This window comes from Paralichthys olivaceus, chromosome 11 (assembly GCF_024713975.1).
Source record: "Paralichthys olivaceus isolate ysfri-2021 chromosome 11, ASM2471397v2, whole genome shotgun sequence".
In the NCBI taxonomy this organism is placed as follows: domain Eukaryota; kingdom Metazoa; phylum Chordata; class Actinopteri; order Pleuronectiformes; family Paralichthyidae; genus Paralichthys; species Paralichthys olivaceus.
Window position 1 is genome coordinate 13,234,207 of NC_091103.1, and position 17,454 is coordinate 13,251,660.

Genomic DNA, 17,454 nt, shown 5'->3' on the forward strand with positions numbered 1-17,454 from the left:
GCAGCTAAAATCTTTGTTTTTGTTTTTATATGAATCCTTCCTATATGTGGCATTTAAATGACTTTCATTGTGCTACTTTAAAAAAGTTTAGAAACTAAGAATTTCATGCCAGGCAATGAAATAATGTCTGCGTTGTCATGAAGTGCATGGATCTCGAGTGTGTGTTTTTCCCTCGGTGTGTTCTCACAGGGGAAAGGCCCAGAGATACACAAAGTTTGTCTCCTATCTAAAAAAGACAAGAAGTGTTTTCCTCTCAATCCCCTGAGGGGCTATGATGACAGCCCCTATACCCCTATAGTCCCGCCCACCCACTTCTATCTCAGGCATTAACATGCACCAACAAAAAAAAAACCCACAACACAACTCACGGAAATTATGAGAAAATGCAGAAATCCATGAACTTGTGTGTTTTGGGGGCAGCAGCAGCAGAGAGTGAGGCTCCGGGCCCGACGTGCAGCCGAGCCGGAGCCCTGCGGTGGGCTGAGGGAGAACGAGCAGGGGGGATGATAACAATGGAGAAGTTGTGTTTGTGAACAGGTTGAGAAAGTTTGGGCCCAAAGAGGAAAAAAAAAAAACTTTCCCTCCTTTGCACGGATGTGGTGTCGGGAGTCGACAACATGTAAGTGTTGATATCAGGAGAACTCACCCTCTCTCTGTGGGAGCCTCGTTTCACTGGATTTCAAGTGTTTTTATTTTTCTGAACTTGTTGTTGTGTTTCCACTCGGAGGGAAATGGACCTGGACCTGGACAGTGTTTGATACCAGAGGGGTTAACATGTAAGAGTGTGTGAAACTGACAAGACTTGAACAATGGCAGGAAGACAGCGGAAGAATGAGGCTGTGTACCGCAGCGTCTCTTTTAAAAAGTTGGGGTCCAGGAGCAGCGGCGAGGAGCAGCGACACAGACCCGGGGCTTTGGAGGCAGCTGGCGGCGCCCTCCCCCCGGAGCAGCCTCTGTCGAGAAAAGTTTCCAAGATCTCTGCCACCACCACCACCACCACTACCGCCGGCCTCCCAACCGCAGACCCGAAGAGCAGCTCCTCCACTCCTCTCTCCTCCATTTCTCCATCCATCCGCCAGCTCACCGAGAGGTTCAGCAGCAGCAGAGCTAGTTCCGACGGAGGCTCCGCCAGGACGCGCACAGCTCCGCCGGGAGACGGTGTAGTTGTGAGGCGGGGGACCAGCACTCTTCCCCGGGCAGGCGGCTCCAGGAGAGACGGGTCTGTGTGTCGTAAATCTTTTCACGAGGACATTAGTGGCGGATATTTCCCGGACATTGATACTACTTCTACTACTACTACAACAACTACGACTACAACTACTGCTACTGCTGCTGCAGAGTCTCTCACAGACAATAAGGTGCAAAAGTTTCAGTCTGGCACCGACTCTGTGTCTGGATCAGACTCAGAGAAGAAAAGTGAGAAACGGATTTTCACACGTGTATCCACCGACAGCAGCAGCAGCTCTGGTAAGAGAGACTACTTACAGATCAATGCATGTGCCTCTGATCCCAGAAAGTCTTTGATTACTGATGAAGAGGAGGATGTCACTAGCAGAGCGCTTCCTCCACCTTGTAAATCTCACAAAACTTATCTCTCCACTCACCACGGTGACTTTATTCCCCTGCACTCAGACAAGTGGCCCAGTGTCACCAAAATCAGACAGCTTTTTGACGAAAGACAAAAAAACAAAGCCCAGACTGATGCTGGTGAGAATTTAAAGGCAGCTTGCAGGGGCCAAGTACCAGAGCTCAGCCCCACAGAGAGTGCTTCTCTCGCTGATAGAAGTGACAAGCTCTCACCCTGCAGCTCTGTTAGTGATGGTAGGAGTTTGTCTTTGCATAAAAAATGTGTAGTTGGAGCACAAAGCAGAGAAGGAAGTACTGCTGACGAGACATATTGTTACGGTATGGACTTTAATTGCAAACCTGACCAACAGCAGTACTCAAACGATGAGGAGCCTGACATAGAGACCCAAAGCTCTCACTACAACAAAGTTTCTGGAAGAAATACTTCACAAAGCAGTAGCAGTTGCACTGGGGGTAGTCACTACCTTAGGATTAACCCATCTCCATTCAGATCTCATAGTCCCAGCACTGAGACAGAGGCCGTCCGTAAGACCCCCGGGATACAAGGGTTGACATCTGACCCCAACCCTGACCTTCAACCCCCTGCTACTTCGTCTTGTAGTCGATCGTTGAGCTTAGACACCTCACGCTGCTCCAACTCTCTTCAGCAGCCAACAGTGAGGGAGAGAAGGGATAGACAGGGGGTCGGGCTGCCCAGGGATAGTTTACATTCCTCACATAGCTCCTCTATAGCACCAGCCCCCACCTCCTCCTCCTCCCCCTCCTCTGCTCCAGCTCCAGATAAAGCCATTACCTCCTCTTCTACTGTATCTCCCTCTGCTGAGCTAAGAGCCCCAGCAAGAGTTGTCTCTCCCCTCAGCTCACGCTGGAGGTTTAGTTCTGGAGACGAAGAGGAGGAACACACCAGGAGAAGAAGAGTAGGCGGTTGGAGTGGTCCCTCTGGCCCTGCTCCATCCCTCTCCTTCAGAGGATGTGAAAGGGGTGCCACAGAGCGAGGAGGCAGCTATTTTCCCCGCAATAAAAATGGCTGGTTGGGTGCAAAGGGCATTGGCAGGTCCTCAGGCAGTGAGGAGGACAGCCCTGGTTCTTTAGGCCCCCACGTTCGAGAGGCAGTACGCCGCCGCTCGCTGAGGAAGAAGAAGAAAATCATTGGAGCTGCTTTAGCGACAGGCCGTGATGATTATGAAGATCATGATGGCGAATCAGAGGACAGTGACAGTGACATGGCCTTGACAATGGAGCACTTAGAGAGGCATCGACAGCAAAACACAGGAGGAGAATTTCCAGTAACTTTATCTCAGAGCCACTCAACAAGAGAGCCCAGTGGTCATAGTAACAGAGCCAGGGTGCAGCAATGGGAGCGCCTCTCCTCACCCATGACATCCTCTGTATCACGAGTGTCGAAGGTTAATATCCCCCCATTTGTGTCCAGTCCTGGTGGTTCACGTTGCAGCAGCCGGTATTCCAGCACTGAAACATTGAAGGAGGAGGGCAATGCAAACCGTGAAGCAAATGTGATTTTTAATGCGGGTGAGGCTGGAAGCAGCAGTAGCAGGACTGCATCCTTGTCCATGCTGAGTAAAACTTACCATGGAAATTTTACCATGTACCGCTCCCCAAGCTTTGGCCATGGGGATAACTTTTCCCGTACGCCAGTGCGATTGCGCCCCAAAATCTTGCCCACAGTGACCCCCTCGCCTAGTGTACATGCTAGAGAAGGTGGGGTGCCTACAGTGGTCAGGGGTGGTGAGACGAAGGCATTAAAGAGGACAACAAGTGGAGATGGGGTAGATGATGATAATAAAAACCAAATATCTGTGTCCAACCCTGATATCACCTCAGAAACTATGACTCTCCTGAGTTTTCTAAAGTCTGACCTGTCCGAGCTAAAGGTCTGCAAACCAAGTGGAGGTGACAAATCTGGTGTTGTGGAGGGGTCAGTGTACAGGATGGGCTCAAGGACACAAGGAGGGACCCTGTTACCTTCCGGTCGTCGACCGTCACTGAAAGACCTGACTGCCACCCTAAGACGTGCAAAATCTTTCACCTATTCAGACAAACCAACCACAGCTGAAAGGTGTTACTTGAGAGGTGGTACTGCGAAGAGGAGTTCCTCTGAGCAGCAGCTTGACTTGGATGGAGAGAAAGATGGAGGGAGGGTGTCTGTGTCAGACAGAGAAGTAGAAAGTGATGGAGGGGATTTCAGGGGTGGGAGAGGACAAAGATTGAGAGATTATGGATTTGATGATGATGAGGAAGTGATGCCAACTCCATTGCAGGAGAGGTACATGCAAGAAGCCAGGCAGGTCATCCGAGACATCTGCCAGATGAGTACTAGGGAAGAAGATGATGATGATGATGTAAATGTAAGGAGAACTGATTTAGAGGATGAATGTTTCCAGGTCACGGAAAGAAAAGGGGTGAAGGAAAAAATAGGTGCGAGTGTTCAGGATGAGGCAGGGGCAGATCAAGAGGCTGAGTTTAAAAACACAAAAGACAGGGATAAACATGAGAGGGAGAGAGAGAACAGGGAGAAGACTGAGAGGGATGGACAAAGTGTGCAGTTAGAGAAACTAAACAGCAGGGGCACAGAGTACGGGGAGAGAAATAAGAGACAGAGCAGAGAGACAGAGAGAGCCTTACTAAAGGGGGACTCGGAGGAAAGCATGTTCTACGACCGCTCTTTGGATGAACTCTCAGGCCATGAGTCTAGTTTAACAGATGAAGGGATTGTGACAGAGCCAGAGGTAGGCCCTGGTGACTCCTCCGAGAGGTCATTCCTGGGGTCAGCAGGGGTTAATTTAGGGTCTCGGATACCTAGGGATGTGCTAGGGCAACCTGTCACCATATGGAAGCAGTCGGCTCTCCACGAGGTGGAATGCTTTAAACAGGAGAGAGAAGAAATGACAGAGAACAGCGTGAGTTTTACAAATCTTGTGAATGAAGCCGGTGCACCTCCCTCCTTGCCTCTTTTTGCCCGAATGGCTGAGAGTGACTGCATTATCATGGACTTGAACTGTACTGCTGGTATCAACACTGTCAACCCTACCAGTGAGGAGATTAACGCCAATAGTGCAGCGTTGCAGGGGTCAGCTGCCACCGTAGGAGGAGGACATGAAGCTCCTGCAACCCCAAGTGCTGTTCGTCGAAGGCGCAAATTCTCCCCTTCTGGTAATAACAACACCGCGTCTGATTCTAGTAATGGGAGTAATGCTGAGTCAACAACAGCAGCTGTGGGATATGGGGATACCACAGTCTACCGTTCTCTCAGTGACCCCATGCCTCAGCGATGTTGTTCTGTGGCAGAAGAAGGGAATAACACATTTTCCTCTGTAGACAGCAACCTGTTAGGATCCCTGTCCATCAAAGGAGGAGGAGGGGTATCCGAGGACTCTGCTGTGGCCACCTTGTCAGAATACAAGGGTAGTGTGGCAAGTGACTTGTCAGTTTACAGTGATGGCGGGCTCCGGGATGATGGTGTTCATGATTACAGTGGGGTGATAAGGAGCATTGTATCTGAACCAGGTGCAATGGACAGACTGATGACAGATGACCATGGCAATGGCAAAGCTCCCAAGAAGAAGTCATTCAGTGACCCCAGCCGCCGCAGTGATGCCCCTTTACTCACCCATAATGACCCTCAATGTAAAGGTCAGTCCAGCAGCACTCAGCCAATCAGTGAGCTGGATCAACCTGGCCAGATCCCACCTTCCAGCAGTGAGCCGATCCTGAGTGAGCAGAGAGGGGAACTGTGGGAGCCAGAAGCCCAACCTGAACAGACATTGCTAACAGAGCCGCATCACCACACAAACAGCAGTAATCAAGTCAAGAAGGCTCGATCTCAGTCAGAGTGCCTTCCCCTCACCGATAACCATGACAATGAAGATAATGATGTCATAGACCAAGGTGAAGAGGAGAAAGAAGAAGAGTTGAGGAAGTTTAACTTTGACCTCCAGCTCGCTGAGGTTTTGTCACCTAGAATGATTCGCCGGCCCTCCAGAAAGCGTCCAAACCGGCTAGCTCACTTTTTCCCTCACGAAGACCCCTTTGAGCCCCCAGAACAGGGTTTAGAGGGGCAGGAGTATCAGAGTGACCAAACGGACCTCACCCCTCCTCTCCCCCCTCCCTTAATGCAATCCAAACCCAAAACCAAGCATGTCCGCCATGCCAGTGAACCTGCAGCCTTCATCCCCATCTCCCCACCTCCACAACTCCAGCCACTGAAGGAAGTGGACTGCCTCCCTCTCCAACCCACTAGAGAGCCTCCAATTTTAAGTAAACCTCCAGGAGATGAGGCCCCCTCTCTGGAAGCTGTGACTCAGAAGTATATTCTTGAACAAAGCACTTCTGAGAGAGACACTGAGGGCCCAGGGACTCTTCCAGTGCCCAGGGATGGAGCTGAAGTTGTGTTGGCTTCAGAGGGGCCCAGCGAGACCAGCACAAGTGGAATTACAGAAGCTAGTACAAAGAAGGGTACAGAGGATGCAGCGTCCATGCCCGCTGCACAGAGGTCCAAGCCCAGAGTGGTGAGTTCAGATTTTTTTACCTTGTCAGTGTCATGTGTGATGAGATGTGATGTGATGTGTGTTCAACTGCTATGTTTTTGCCTGCATCTTTAGAGTTCTGATAATTCAACACCAAATTAATTATCTGCTCTTTTGATGTCATTGATGGCTTCAACAGAAAACTTGTTCAAATGTCAAATTCAAATGTTTGTATTTGAGTGAGTGTTCTCGGGTTAAGTGTTTTTCAGATTTATTAAAATAGTGAAACTGGATTATTAGAAGATAGGATCAGACTAGAAGATATGGAAAATCGATGTGTTTGGTAGTTAAAACAGTCCTTGATGTTATCATCCACATGTGATTTGCTCTTATGGTTTTGTATCAACACCAATTCATGTCTGTGCTCCTCTGGAGTGCTGTGAATCAGGACTCATGCTTATATTTAGAGTGCATTTGGGAGCAGTACTACAATACAGAAGCCATTAAAGGCTGAGCAGTGTTAAACAAACATCAGAGGATGTTATTAGTTTGATTAAACAAATCTTAGACAAAAGGCATTAAGGAGAGGACCAAGGCCCGCTGCATATATGTCTGTTTTCATTTATTTGTTTCATTCAATATCGTTTGTCTCTGCGCCAGGATAATAAACAGTTCATCGCAACAGTGCATGTGTGTGCGTACGTGCGTGTGTGATTCTGTATTTGCTCAGTAGTGTCCAAACACAGGCATTTTCTGGTTGTTATAAAACAGTAGAAAAGCTAACTGATACTGCTGTGATCAACAATCAATATCATGATAAGTATAACAGTTAGAATAAGTATCATCATGATCAAGCTAAACTTGTGCAAAACACTCAATATAGATAAAGGCAGGCGCTGTAGTTGTGAGGTTTGTTCTTTGACTTGTGTAATGATATTGCAGGTCAGCGGGAATTAAATGTGTCCGTCCATGTGAGTCTCAGAGGGCTCACAAAGGGCCGCCAGGCACAGACATGACAAAGGCCCCCATCACCCCATCTACAATGTTGTGTCTCTTTGAAGTTGTTTTAAAGGGGGGGGGGTGATTGCAGACTCAACATCCAGGACTGTGTTTCATTATAAAATGTCAGTGACCATTTTGCAGCCCTGGAATCCCTCAGTTCAGGTATGGAGGCCATATGGCATATGTCCTTTATCCCCTGTTGCTCCTTGATTCTGACCTGCTCTCGCTAAGCTGCTATTTTGTTCTTGATATATATTTCATATCCGTTGGTTTTCCTTAGTTGTTGATTGTTTCACTCTCTTGCTCATTACTTGTTGCTGTGGTGACAGCAGTACTAGTTGGTGAATGACCTCGCCAGGCAGGAAATGGGTTTAGGGAAATAGGAAGTTGTTGTGGTTACTGAAGTGTTTGATGATGTCCAGCACTACCGGCTGGCGTGTGTGTTCGTGCACTCCATTGTGTAGGGTGTGTGCGAATTTGTGTCCCGTCTACATTTGTGTGTGTTATAAACTGGTTTCCTCTTTTGTACATGTGCGTGCGTGTGTGTGTGTGTGTGCATATTATTGGTCTGGAATATATCAGTGCCTTGTTGAAACATTTGGAGCCCAGAGTTGTATTTAGAGCAGTGTGTGTGTGTGTGTGTGTGTGTGTGTGTGTGTGTGTGTGTGTGTGTGTGTGTGTGTGTGTGTGTGTGTGTGTGTGTGTGTGTGTGTGTGTGTGAGAGATTTGGACTGAATGTAATAACATTTGTGTGAAGCTGAAATGGAGCAATGACAAGTTCTGAGAAAGTAATGAAGGGATAAAGAAAGAAGGTGAGAGAAAAGGAACGTTTCCTTTTTTGGAGCCTGGAGTTCTGCTCATTTTACCCACAATGCAACTGCATTTTCTGACATTAAAACCTCACATCGATTCTTTATTTCACATTTATCATTTTTGCTCATTTCCTTCTTGTTTCCCTTGCTTGTCCAGATGTTTTGTCAGTCACAGTCTATAATTTGCATGTCTGTAACACTATATCCGTATGTTGCATTTCTCCCACATACTTTCACCCCATCTCAATTTGTCTGTCTTATACTATTTCCCCAGCATTCCTCTTCATGTTATCTTCTTCTTCTTTTAATCTGTCTCTCTCTGTGCCTCTGGAACATTGCAGTAAAATGAGGTCATATAGTTTGTTTTGGTGTAAGGCAGACTGCCAAGTCAAATGTCAGGTAGAGAGAGAGGAGAGAACGACAGAAACCAAAAAAGAGGAGAGTTGGAAGGAAGCACTCTGGCTGAACAAAGGTACAGGGATGAAAATAGAACTGAGAGAGAGCTGAAGAATGAAACTGTGATGGAGGGAGGGAGGGAGGGGATAATACATAACAGGAGAAGATGTTAGAAAGTGAAATATGTTGGGACTTACTTAATATTCAGAACTATATGGCACAAAATCCTTGAAATGCATATTGTATGTTTTTCTTTTCTTTTATTTGCGCTTTATAATAGTATTTTTAGTTACTCTTAATTTCTGACACTATTACATGTTGAGTTGCTTGAGGTGCCTGGGATTTAAGATTTCCATTGCCAACATGTACGCTGTATCTGTTGTGCAGATGACAAATAAAACCTTTGAACCTTAAACCTTTAGAAATGCATTCTCACATACAGCCCTGTCGGATAATTTCAGGAAAATGTGCTGAGTTCAATGCATGTCTGAAAGCAGCTTACATGTCCCCATGTATTATGTGAGAAACTATAGTAACATGGAGCGACAGTTATTGACAATTCAGTGTTATCACCCCAAACGGATCATACAACAAGTATGATCAGCCCACGATCACCAGCTCAGTTTGTCCTGTCAGTGCTAACACTTCTCAGATAAAGAACAGCAGCTCCTTCACAGCAGCAGCTCAACAGACTTAAACAAATAGTGCAGTAACTTATTACTAGCTGCTGTTTGTTGAAAAAAGTCCAACCAGATACACACATTGTTTTTTTCTCTGTGCGATGACTGATAATCACTCATGAATGAGTGTGTCTGCGTGTTCATGAGCTTCCCCTCACTGTTTAAGTATTTTTCACTGAAGCAGTCAGCAGGAATGCAGCCTGTCTTTCCTTCTGCTCTTATTGCATAACTGTCAGTCTTCAACTTCCCAAAAGAGCCAACTACTCCCAGGGACTCACTGGGATGTGTGTCATGCATTAATGGCTTCATTTAATATGGTTTGTTTTCTCTACAACCCCAATATTTGATGCAACAAATGTCTCAAATACATCAGTGTTTCATTCTGTCTTATACAGACAGCAACATAATAATTTTGCTATATTAATACTGTCTAAAATTAGAAACATTCCTACTTAAATGTGGTTATATCATGAAAGTAAATGAATAAAAATAAGAATCTGTTCAGTCATTCACTGCCAATCTTAAGTGCTGGCAGTCAGTGGTGCAGACATATTTTAGTCTGAATTCAAAGAACACTGAGACATTAATGTGGTTGTATGTACTTCTTGCATGACTTGAACAAAGGGCAGCTGTCGATGCACCACATTCTTCCTTCTATCTTAAAAAGTAATTCAGAGACATATGAAATCATTTGTCTGTATTGATCCTGTTCATGAAGCCACTGCAGTATTATAGAAAGGATGTTTTTGTGCTAGTGGTAGAGAGAAAGAAAGAAAGTCAGAAAGAAATAAGAGACAAAAGGTTTGTGATCTCCTCTAAATGGATTAAGTCTAAAAGTCCAGTGTTTACAGCTTCCAGATTTTTCTCCGACTTTGTTTTATCAGGCCACCCACGTGGAATCAAATACTTTCCCCTCTGTCCAGTCTTTCTTTTAAACTTCCCTTTTACAAGCCCCACTCCTCCCCACATGGAGACATACTGTGAAGGAAATGTAAATGTAGAGATGTGGAGATATTGCAGCAGTTGACTGGATTGCTGTGAGTGTATAGTTTTCACTTTTGAGTGACTGTAGTATTTTTTGGCCTAAAAGCAACCTTTAAAGGTGGTCTAAAGGTGTGACTGAGAAACTTTAAAACACACAGGGAGGAAAGGGATTGTTGTCTGTAGCTCTATTGTTCTATATAAATGTACTTAATCAGTCATAGTACATATCTGGCCATATCTCAATTAGTGATGTCACGTCAATGGTTCTCCATCCAGTGACTGATTGTGGTCTGGCCATATGGGCAATATGCTGGAATGTTTCTGCACATAAGGATTATTGCAGCAGATTTTTTTGGTCATAAGTCGCAGTGATTGCATGAGCTGTTTTTTTTTACCTTGGTGGGCTTGTACTGGAAAAACTGACCATTTTACTTTGATCATTGCATTTACTTAATGCCTGTATAGTCTGATTGAGCTTTCATTTTAAACCAATTAAGAAAAAAGGAATGTCCCAGTAATTGTGAGGGTCCAACAGAACTATCAGAATTCCTGCACCATTAAGCTCTTTTCTTCAGCTGCTTTCAGACATGCAGTGAAATGTTTTGGAGGGGCTGTGTGGCAGAACGCTATAAAATGTCCGAAAAATGTCTGAGTGAGCCCATGTGGGAATACAGCAGGAAAATGTGCGAGAATAGAGAATATACCCACAAAGATGTCAAATCAGAAAACGCTCTGATTCCATAACATAACAGGCAATGTTGGTGTCAATGTGCTGTTAAAGATAAAATGTGATTTCCACAGCTGAATCTATACATTATGTCCTGCCTCTTGCATGCTCCACCAAGGTGCTAACCCCCATTTTCCTCTTGTGTACTCATCTGACCAGGACTATCTCCTGCTGTGTTTTTCGAATGGGAAAAGCAGACTCTGAAAAATAAGTGGACCCCAATTTTCCAGACATGTGTGTAGGATTTAGTGACATCTTGTGGTGAAGTTGCATGTTGCGGCTGAATGAGTTTATCTAGTCTGGGCTACTGTAAAAAACATGGCGGCCTCTGCAGAGAGGACCTACTCCCGTTGTAAATCTACAGTATTTAAATGGAAAGAGCCCATTATAGGGTATAGAAAACAACGATAGATGAAACACACCAGTGAAAACACCTCTAGGATTAATTTAGATTCAATTTCTGCCAATAGATCCCTTTCACCAAATCTTACACACTGCACCTTTAATGGATCAGTGGACAGGAAGGAGGTTATGTCATAAGCAACTTGCCCCTTTGACTCGTCACACACAGGATATAGTGTGGGTGGGTACAGGAGGTTGGTGTTTTGATCAGGTAAAGGTCAATACAGATTAAGTGAAGCCCAGAAAGTGAGGGATGCTGAGTGAGCTAAAAGTTTAAAGAGGAGATGAAAGGATGAGGACGTGGTCTGTTCTGGTTAAATGTCACCAGGATTCAGCAGATGAGAAGGAAGAGGTGGGATGGATCGGAGCTCAGAAGGTCACACTGACACATTGACAGCCTCTGACACTTCTGATTTTTACCTTTTGCTGGTACCAAAAGCTCAAAAGGATTGATCACTGTGCTGAGAGACTGACTGTAGACTGGAGCTGTGTGTTTTTTGCTATGGTTTCTGTTCCTATGTAGTTAAGGTCCCAAGAGTGTAGAGCAATTACGGAGACACACACACACACACACACACACACACACACACACACACACACACACACAGAGAAAACTCTGGTGAATTGCATGTGTGTGTGAGGGGCTGATTTTAGAGACACTGAAATAATTCTGATAGATAACCAACCACAAATAACTGTGTTTCTATGGTTCACATTTGTGGAGAGTGCAGTTTATTGTTTCCTGCTGCAAACTATACTTCAAACTTTCCTGCTTTTTCTTTTCAAATCGCCTACATTTAACATTTTTGCGCAGCGGTACTCAAATAGGTTTTTATTGGTTGTATAAAGTCCCAGGCCTTGTATGTGTCCTCCAGGTTCCAGGAAGAAAACTCGTCTAACATGTAGTGTCATTGTAAACATGAGGCTCCATCTGGTTTCTCACAGTGGGAGAAAAAAGCATCTGTGGGAAAACAGCTCTGGAGGTCCTTGTCCCTGCTCGGTGACAGTTGCAATATAATATAATCTTTAACTTTTCCCTTTGAAGGTTTTTAAAAAAATTTAATTTAGCGCTGCAGTGTGAACAGCGTTTCAGGTTCTTCTTTCTTATTTTCTCTCTCATTTCTCGCTCCCCTCCTGACTGTCCTGACTTTCTCACTTTCTCACTCTCTCCTCTCTCTGTCTGTGCGGATCCACCCAGTGTAATTACAGAGCACTTTGCTTATGTAAGGAAAGCCTCTTCTGAAACAGCACTTTCTAGCAGAGCTGCTATTTCAGCTCTTTTGTGTGCCCATGCAGATTTTTACTTGACGAAAGTGAGCACGTTTGTGTGCGACATGAAAAATGAGTTACAGCCTCACTTGGTTCTTCCACTGCTTTGGAAACGGGGTCATCTGTTAAGGATTGTTGCCGCATGTGCCGTAAACAAAAAGTAAGGTGAAGCCTCAGCAGGGTTTCTCCAGGTTATGTTGATCTCCTATAGGTATCTGTCTGAGTCATACATCTGCAGTCCACGTGGCCACAAAGATGTGTGATGTAAGAATTCCAGGTTTCAGTTTGTCGACGATTCACCTCCTGTGGGGCTTCATTGTTGTCCTTCATGGAATCATTATGTTTACAATTACCGTTGGTGATGCTGTTTTTAGGAAACGCAAGAAAATGGAAAAAGATGCCACAAATATACTATAAATCTGGAAATATACTTTCCAGATAGAAGACTCGTAGAAGAAGTGAACTTATGATAACTGCCAGGTCTTAATAACACAGCAGCTCACACAGGCCCTGTTCAGACCTGGTATAAACATCCATCCTGATCCCATCACAAGTGGTCAGCTCTAAGTTCGCTATGTCACACCTCGCATTGAAATTTGTCCTGAATGCATCCTCTATGACCACTTGTGACCTGATCTTATTTTCCCACTCTATGTGCAAGTTATACCCTCCGCCAGATTTTGTATTTTTAAACATTCCATTTATCCGACTCTCTCTTTTTTCTTATTTTATCTATTTTTTAATGCGTATGCTGCTAAGTGGACTGCTGCCAAATGAAATCAGGACGTGCGTCATCAAGCAGTATGTTGATGTTGTAAAAAGCTGTGAATGTCTACATAATGTGACTATGATCTGAATGCTCCACATGTCTTAATACACTTTTTGGTTATGCTGAGTATGTTGTTATTCAGGTTAATTTCTGATCAGAAAATGCTGTTTACATGACAGCGTCTTATTTAGACTATTGGCTTAATCAGGTTAATATCAGAATATCGGTATCCATGTATTATGGTCGGTGTTGACATTGTGGAGCTGACCACAAACAAATCAATGTATGGACACTAAGAAACGTGAAGATTAGTTTATCTGAAGGTTCTTTGTGAAGGACATCAGCTGAGTAGGCGGTTCGTGGCCTAGGATGCATTTGTTAATACAAGGTTTGAACGGGGTCACAACAGAATAGATCCATTAGTTTTGCGTGTCAGCATTTAACAGCGGGTAATGGCATTTTGCCAGTGGGTATGGTTAAAGTTGTGCATAATATTTTACATAGTTTAAACTGTTGGGTCTTTGAGAACAAAAGCAATGTTGTTGTCATATAATATCAGTCAAATGCCATAACACTCACATACACATACTCAAACACAGTATTGTGAACATGCTGGGTTTCTCCTTATGTCATGAACTTAGTCTGATTATCATTAACGTCCGACCCAGTCGCTCACACAATGGTACAACTGTCTCATTTGTGGACTGTATAGCTTAGCATAGTTTGCTGCGTGGTCCGACACAGACACACACACTCTACAGAGGGACGACTTGGCCAGTGGCTCCTATTCTCTCACTTGTAGTTTGTCACCAAGAGAAAAATGACAGTAGAAATATTTTGCTTCTTCTTCTTCTTCCTCTCTTCTCTATTCTTGTCCTCGTCTTCCTCTCACCCGCTCCCCCATCCGTCTTATGGCATCAGTCCGCCGGTTTGGATCATGCTCTAGTTGCCAGTTGAGAAACTCTCGTCAAAATGGGAATGAGAGAAGCTGGAAGAGTCGGAGTGTTGTTCCCGAGTGGCTGCTGGGGTCTCGGATTAAGGCGCAGGGCGAGGAGGAAGATGAGTGGAGGAGAAAGAAGGGAGCAGCGAAGGCCAAAGCATCCTCACAGGCAGGTGGAGTCCGTCCTTGGTGTGTTTGTGTTGAGTCTATGGGATATAGACTATTGTTTTGCTAATCCAGTTTAGCAATGAATGAAATATTTCCACCAAAAATGCACTTATAATTTAAGGTAAGAATATGTATTGCTGTGTGTGTAGTAATTATTGTGCATATGTGACACCAGCATTTTACATATCTGTGACTTTATGAAGATACTTTGATGGATTAACATATTTAATACATTTGAATTAAATCAGAGATTATAATAATTCTGTTGCAGATTTAGTTTCCTTTTGTTAAGAATAACTCAGTCAAAATGAAATACCACAAAATAGAAGCTAGAATAACAAAAGTTATTAAAAAGCTTAATAACAATCATTTTAAAAGCTATAATGACAAAGTTATATTTTGAAGCCCATAATAACAAGATAAATTGTTTACAATTTAATGATGTCTCTAAACCGTCCTTGTTCAAAAGCCGGATGGAATCACAGATGATCACTCAGTCTTCTCTAGTCTAATTGATCTATATTTTTAAATTCCAAAAAATCCCAAAAGAGGGACACATTATAATCCCTTCCTGCATCCGCACAGGTGAACGTTAAGAGGCTTAATCTTCCTGGAAGCCGGCAAACTTTTATAGGCAAAACATTTTTTGTCGCAAGATGAGTTCCCCAAACTCTGAGTCAGCCTGAAAGTATGTTGACCTAACCTCAACCTGCTAAACTTGGACGTGTGTGCGTTAGAGTGTGAATGAGAGTGAGAAGGAGGAAGGCATAGGGAAGTGTGTGTGTGAACATCAACAACTTTGATGCCAAATAATATTTTTGATGAGTTGAAAAGTCGGTTCCAGCCCCCTTCACTCTTTCTGTCTCTTTCTCCCTTCTGTCTCTTTTCCACTTTGTCCTCTGTCACTCCCTCTGTCTCTCTTGTGGCTTGTGGACAGATAGCGATCTATAAGTCTGTGGCAAATGTCAAGTTTTTAACAAGCTCATACAAACACAGGCCCATCAGCATCGATTTAACAACCTGTTGAGCCTTTAAAGATAGCACTGGATAAGCACTGGTGTGGTATTGATCATCTTACCTAACTCTCGAAAAGAAAGCAAATGACTTTATGATTCAAAATGTTGGACTTCCTCAAGAGAAAAACAATCTGCTCCACAATCTTTCACCAATATTTGTCTGGATACTTTTAACTCTTCATGCCTATTAAAATCTATTAAAACAAAAATGCAGAGGAAAGGTCTCTTCAGTTGGACTTCACACAATCTACAATGACATAATGCAATCTGTGATGAGCAGATGTGCTTTTATACAGGGTTTCTTTGGGGTCTTAAAAAGTCTAAATTGACCTTGTTGCAACTGCAGAAAGCCTGTTATAACTGACCATGGTCAGAGTGTAAGTGTCTAAACTGAAACAGGTAAACTGTTTCCAGTTACGTGTCTTGCCAGGCTTTGCTTTGAGCCCTTTGAATTGTAATTTTTTTGTCTGAGCCAGTTTGTGTATGTGCTGACCTGCTGTCCCTTGGCCGTCTCTCTCTCAGTCATCCAGCAGTGTGGACATTTAGCCAACTATAACAGCGGTAATCACTATGGCAATGATGAGAGTTAATGATGATTGCCGTTTATCTGCTGATTGGATGTGTGTGTGTGTGTGTGTGTGTGTGTGTGTGTGTGTGTGTGTGTGTGTGTGTGTGTGTGTGTGTGTGTGTGTGTGTGTGTGTGTGTGTGTGTGTGTGTGTGTGTGTGTGTGAGAGAAGGGCTCATACAAAGGTCCCATCACCCAGTGACAGCCAGGGGGTTGTGGGTAATCGGGTCCGTTTTTTCCTCAAACAATGTCGTCCTTCTTCACTCCTCAATAGGCTTCTTATTTCCAACCAGGCCTTGACTTTTTTCTTCCCTTCAAACATTTTTATTCAGCAGTTGGCATTTTCGATTGTGTGGCTCTGAAATGTTATTGTGAAAGGACGAGAGAAATGACTAAGGGTTCACACAGAGATGCCTTTCACATTAAACATCACCGAAGCATATTTTCCTGCAGAAATGTCAGGCCAGGTCTAAATCTTAGTCACTGAGCATGTTTTTTTACCATGTAGGGACGTAAGAAACCAGCCCGCTGCAACACCCAGGCTCCAAAACCAATACTTCCACAATCACAGGTGATGTGGGAACACATATCAGTGGACATGACACATTTTACAAGCTCATTCCAGCTTTCATTGTCATTTTGTTGTACGTTATCTTTGCACGTCTTGTGTCTCAGTGATTTTTCGTCATTGCAGTGCCGCTACAACTATCAGTGAATGGCTACAAGGTTGTGAATGAAAGCAGAGCAGACAAAACACTCATGATTAGAGACGCCAGCCTCTAAAAATAGCCCCCAATCTGACCTCGAATTGAAAAAAGAGTGAAAAAGTTCTCTTATGAGGTATTAAGGGAGTCTTGTGTCCTTGTAAGTCATCAGATGAGATATCTTTCTTCATTAAGGCTATTTATGCTTCCTGTTTGTTTCCCTGATATCGTCATCGTCTCTTCTCTGAAACCCTTGTTTACTTCTGAGGCCTTTCTTCCCTGATAGTAAGGCTGACTGCCATTTTTTGTGACACTGTGTTCGTGTTTAGAAGGAATTCTACTTCATAAAGTCAGACTCGAGTGTTTCTGTAAACTTACTCAAACTACACTCTAGTGGGATGACTCTACTGGATGCGTCAGTGGCTTGGCTTAAATTTTGCCGCCCACGTTATCAGGTCAGAGCGGCCCCACTGCCCGTGTGAGACTCGTGCTCTTGTAGAAAGTTGGGGTCTTGCCCACTTTCTCCGTGTGCTGCATGTGGTTGCAGCAAATTAGTGAATTGGGGATTTTTTTTTACATTTTCAACACTTCTTGAACTAGTTTCAAAGTAAAAGCACTCTAGCATTTCTGTTGACTGAATCCATTCATTTCAACAATGTTTTAGTGTCACAGTTGAATCATAAGCCTTTTTAATCCAGCATGTGGTCCATGTGGCAGCCCATCACTGTCCACTTTCATATACAGACTTCAGAAACATATTCTTTATATTTGAAAACTTGTGGTATTGGCTTTTGATTTGAAAAATGTGTGCAGAGGTGAAAACAGCATGCATCCTTCCTTTTAAGGAGTTATTCTGTGTTATCCTTCTGGCAGGAGCAGTAATTGTCTTCATTGAGAGGGCAGGGCAGGAAGTGGGTTTGGGGGAGGCTTTTTTTTTTGGACCATCAA

The 17,454-nt window shown here is 44.0% G+C and overlaps 1 protein-coding gene across 1 annotated transcript in view; it reads left to right on the forward strand.

Moving 5' to 3' along the window:
- The first annotated feature begins 334 nt into the window (after positions 1-334).
- Positions 335-17,454, forward strand: part of LOC109630274 (rho guanine nucleotide exchange factor 17) — a 57,361-nt gene continuing 40,241 nt past the window's right edge. The window contains exon 1 of the mRNA XM_020088366.2: positions 335-6,113. Coding sequence (XP_019943925.2) covers positions 810-6,113 — 5,304 coding nt within the window. The 5' untranslated portion in view covers positions 335-809. The remainder of the gene's footprint in view (positions 6,114-17,454) is intronic.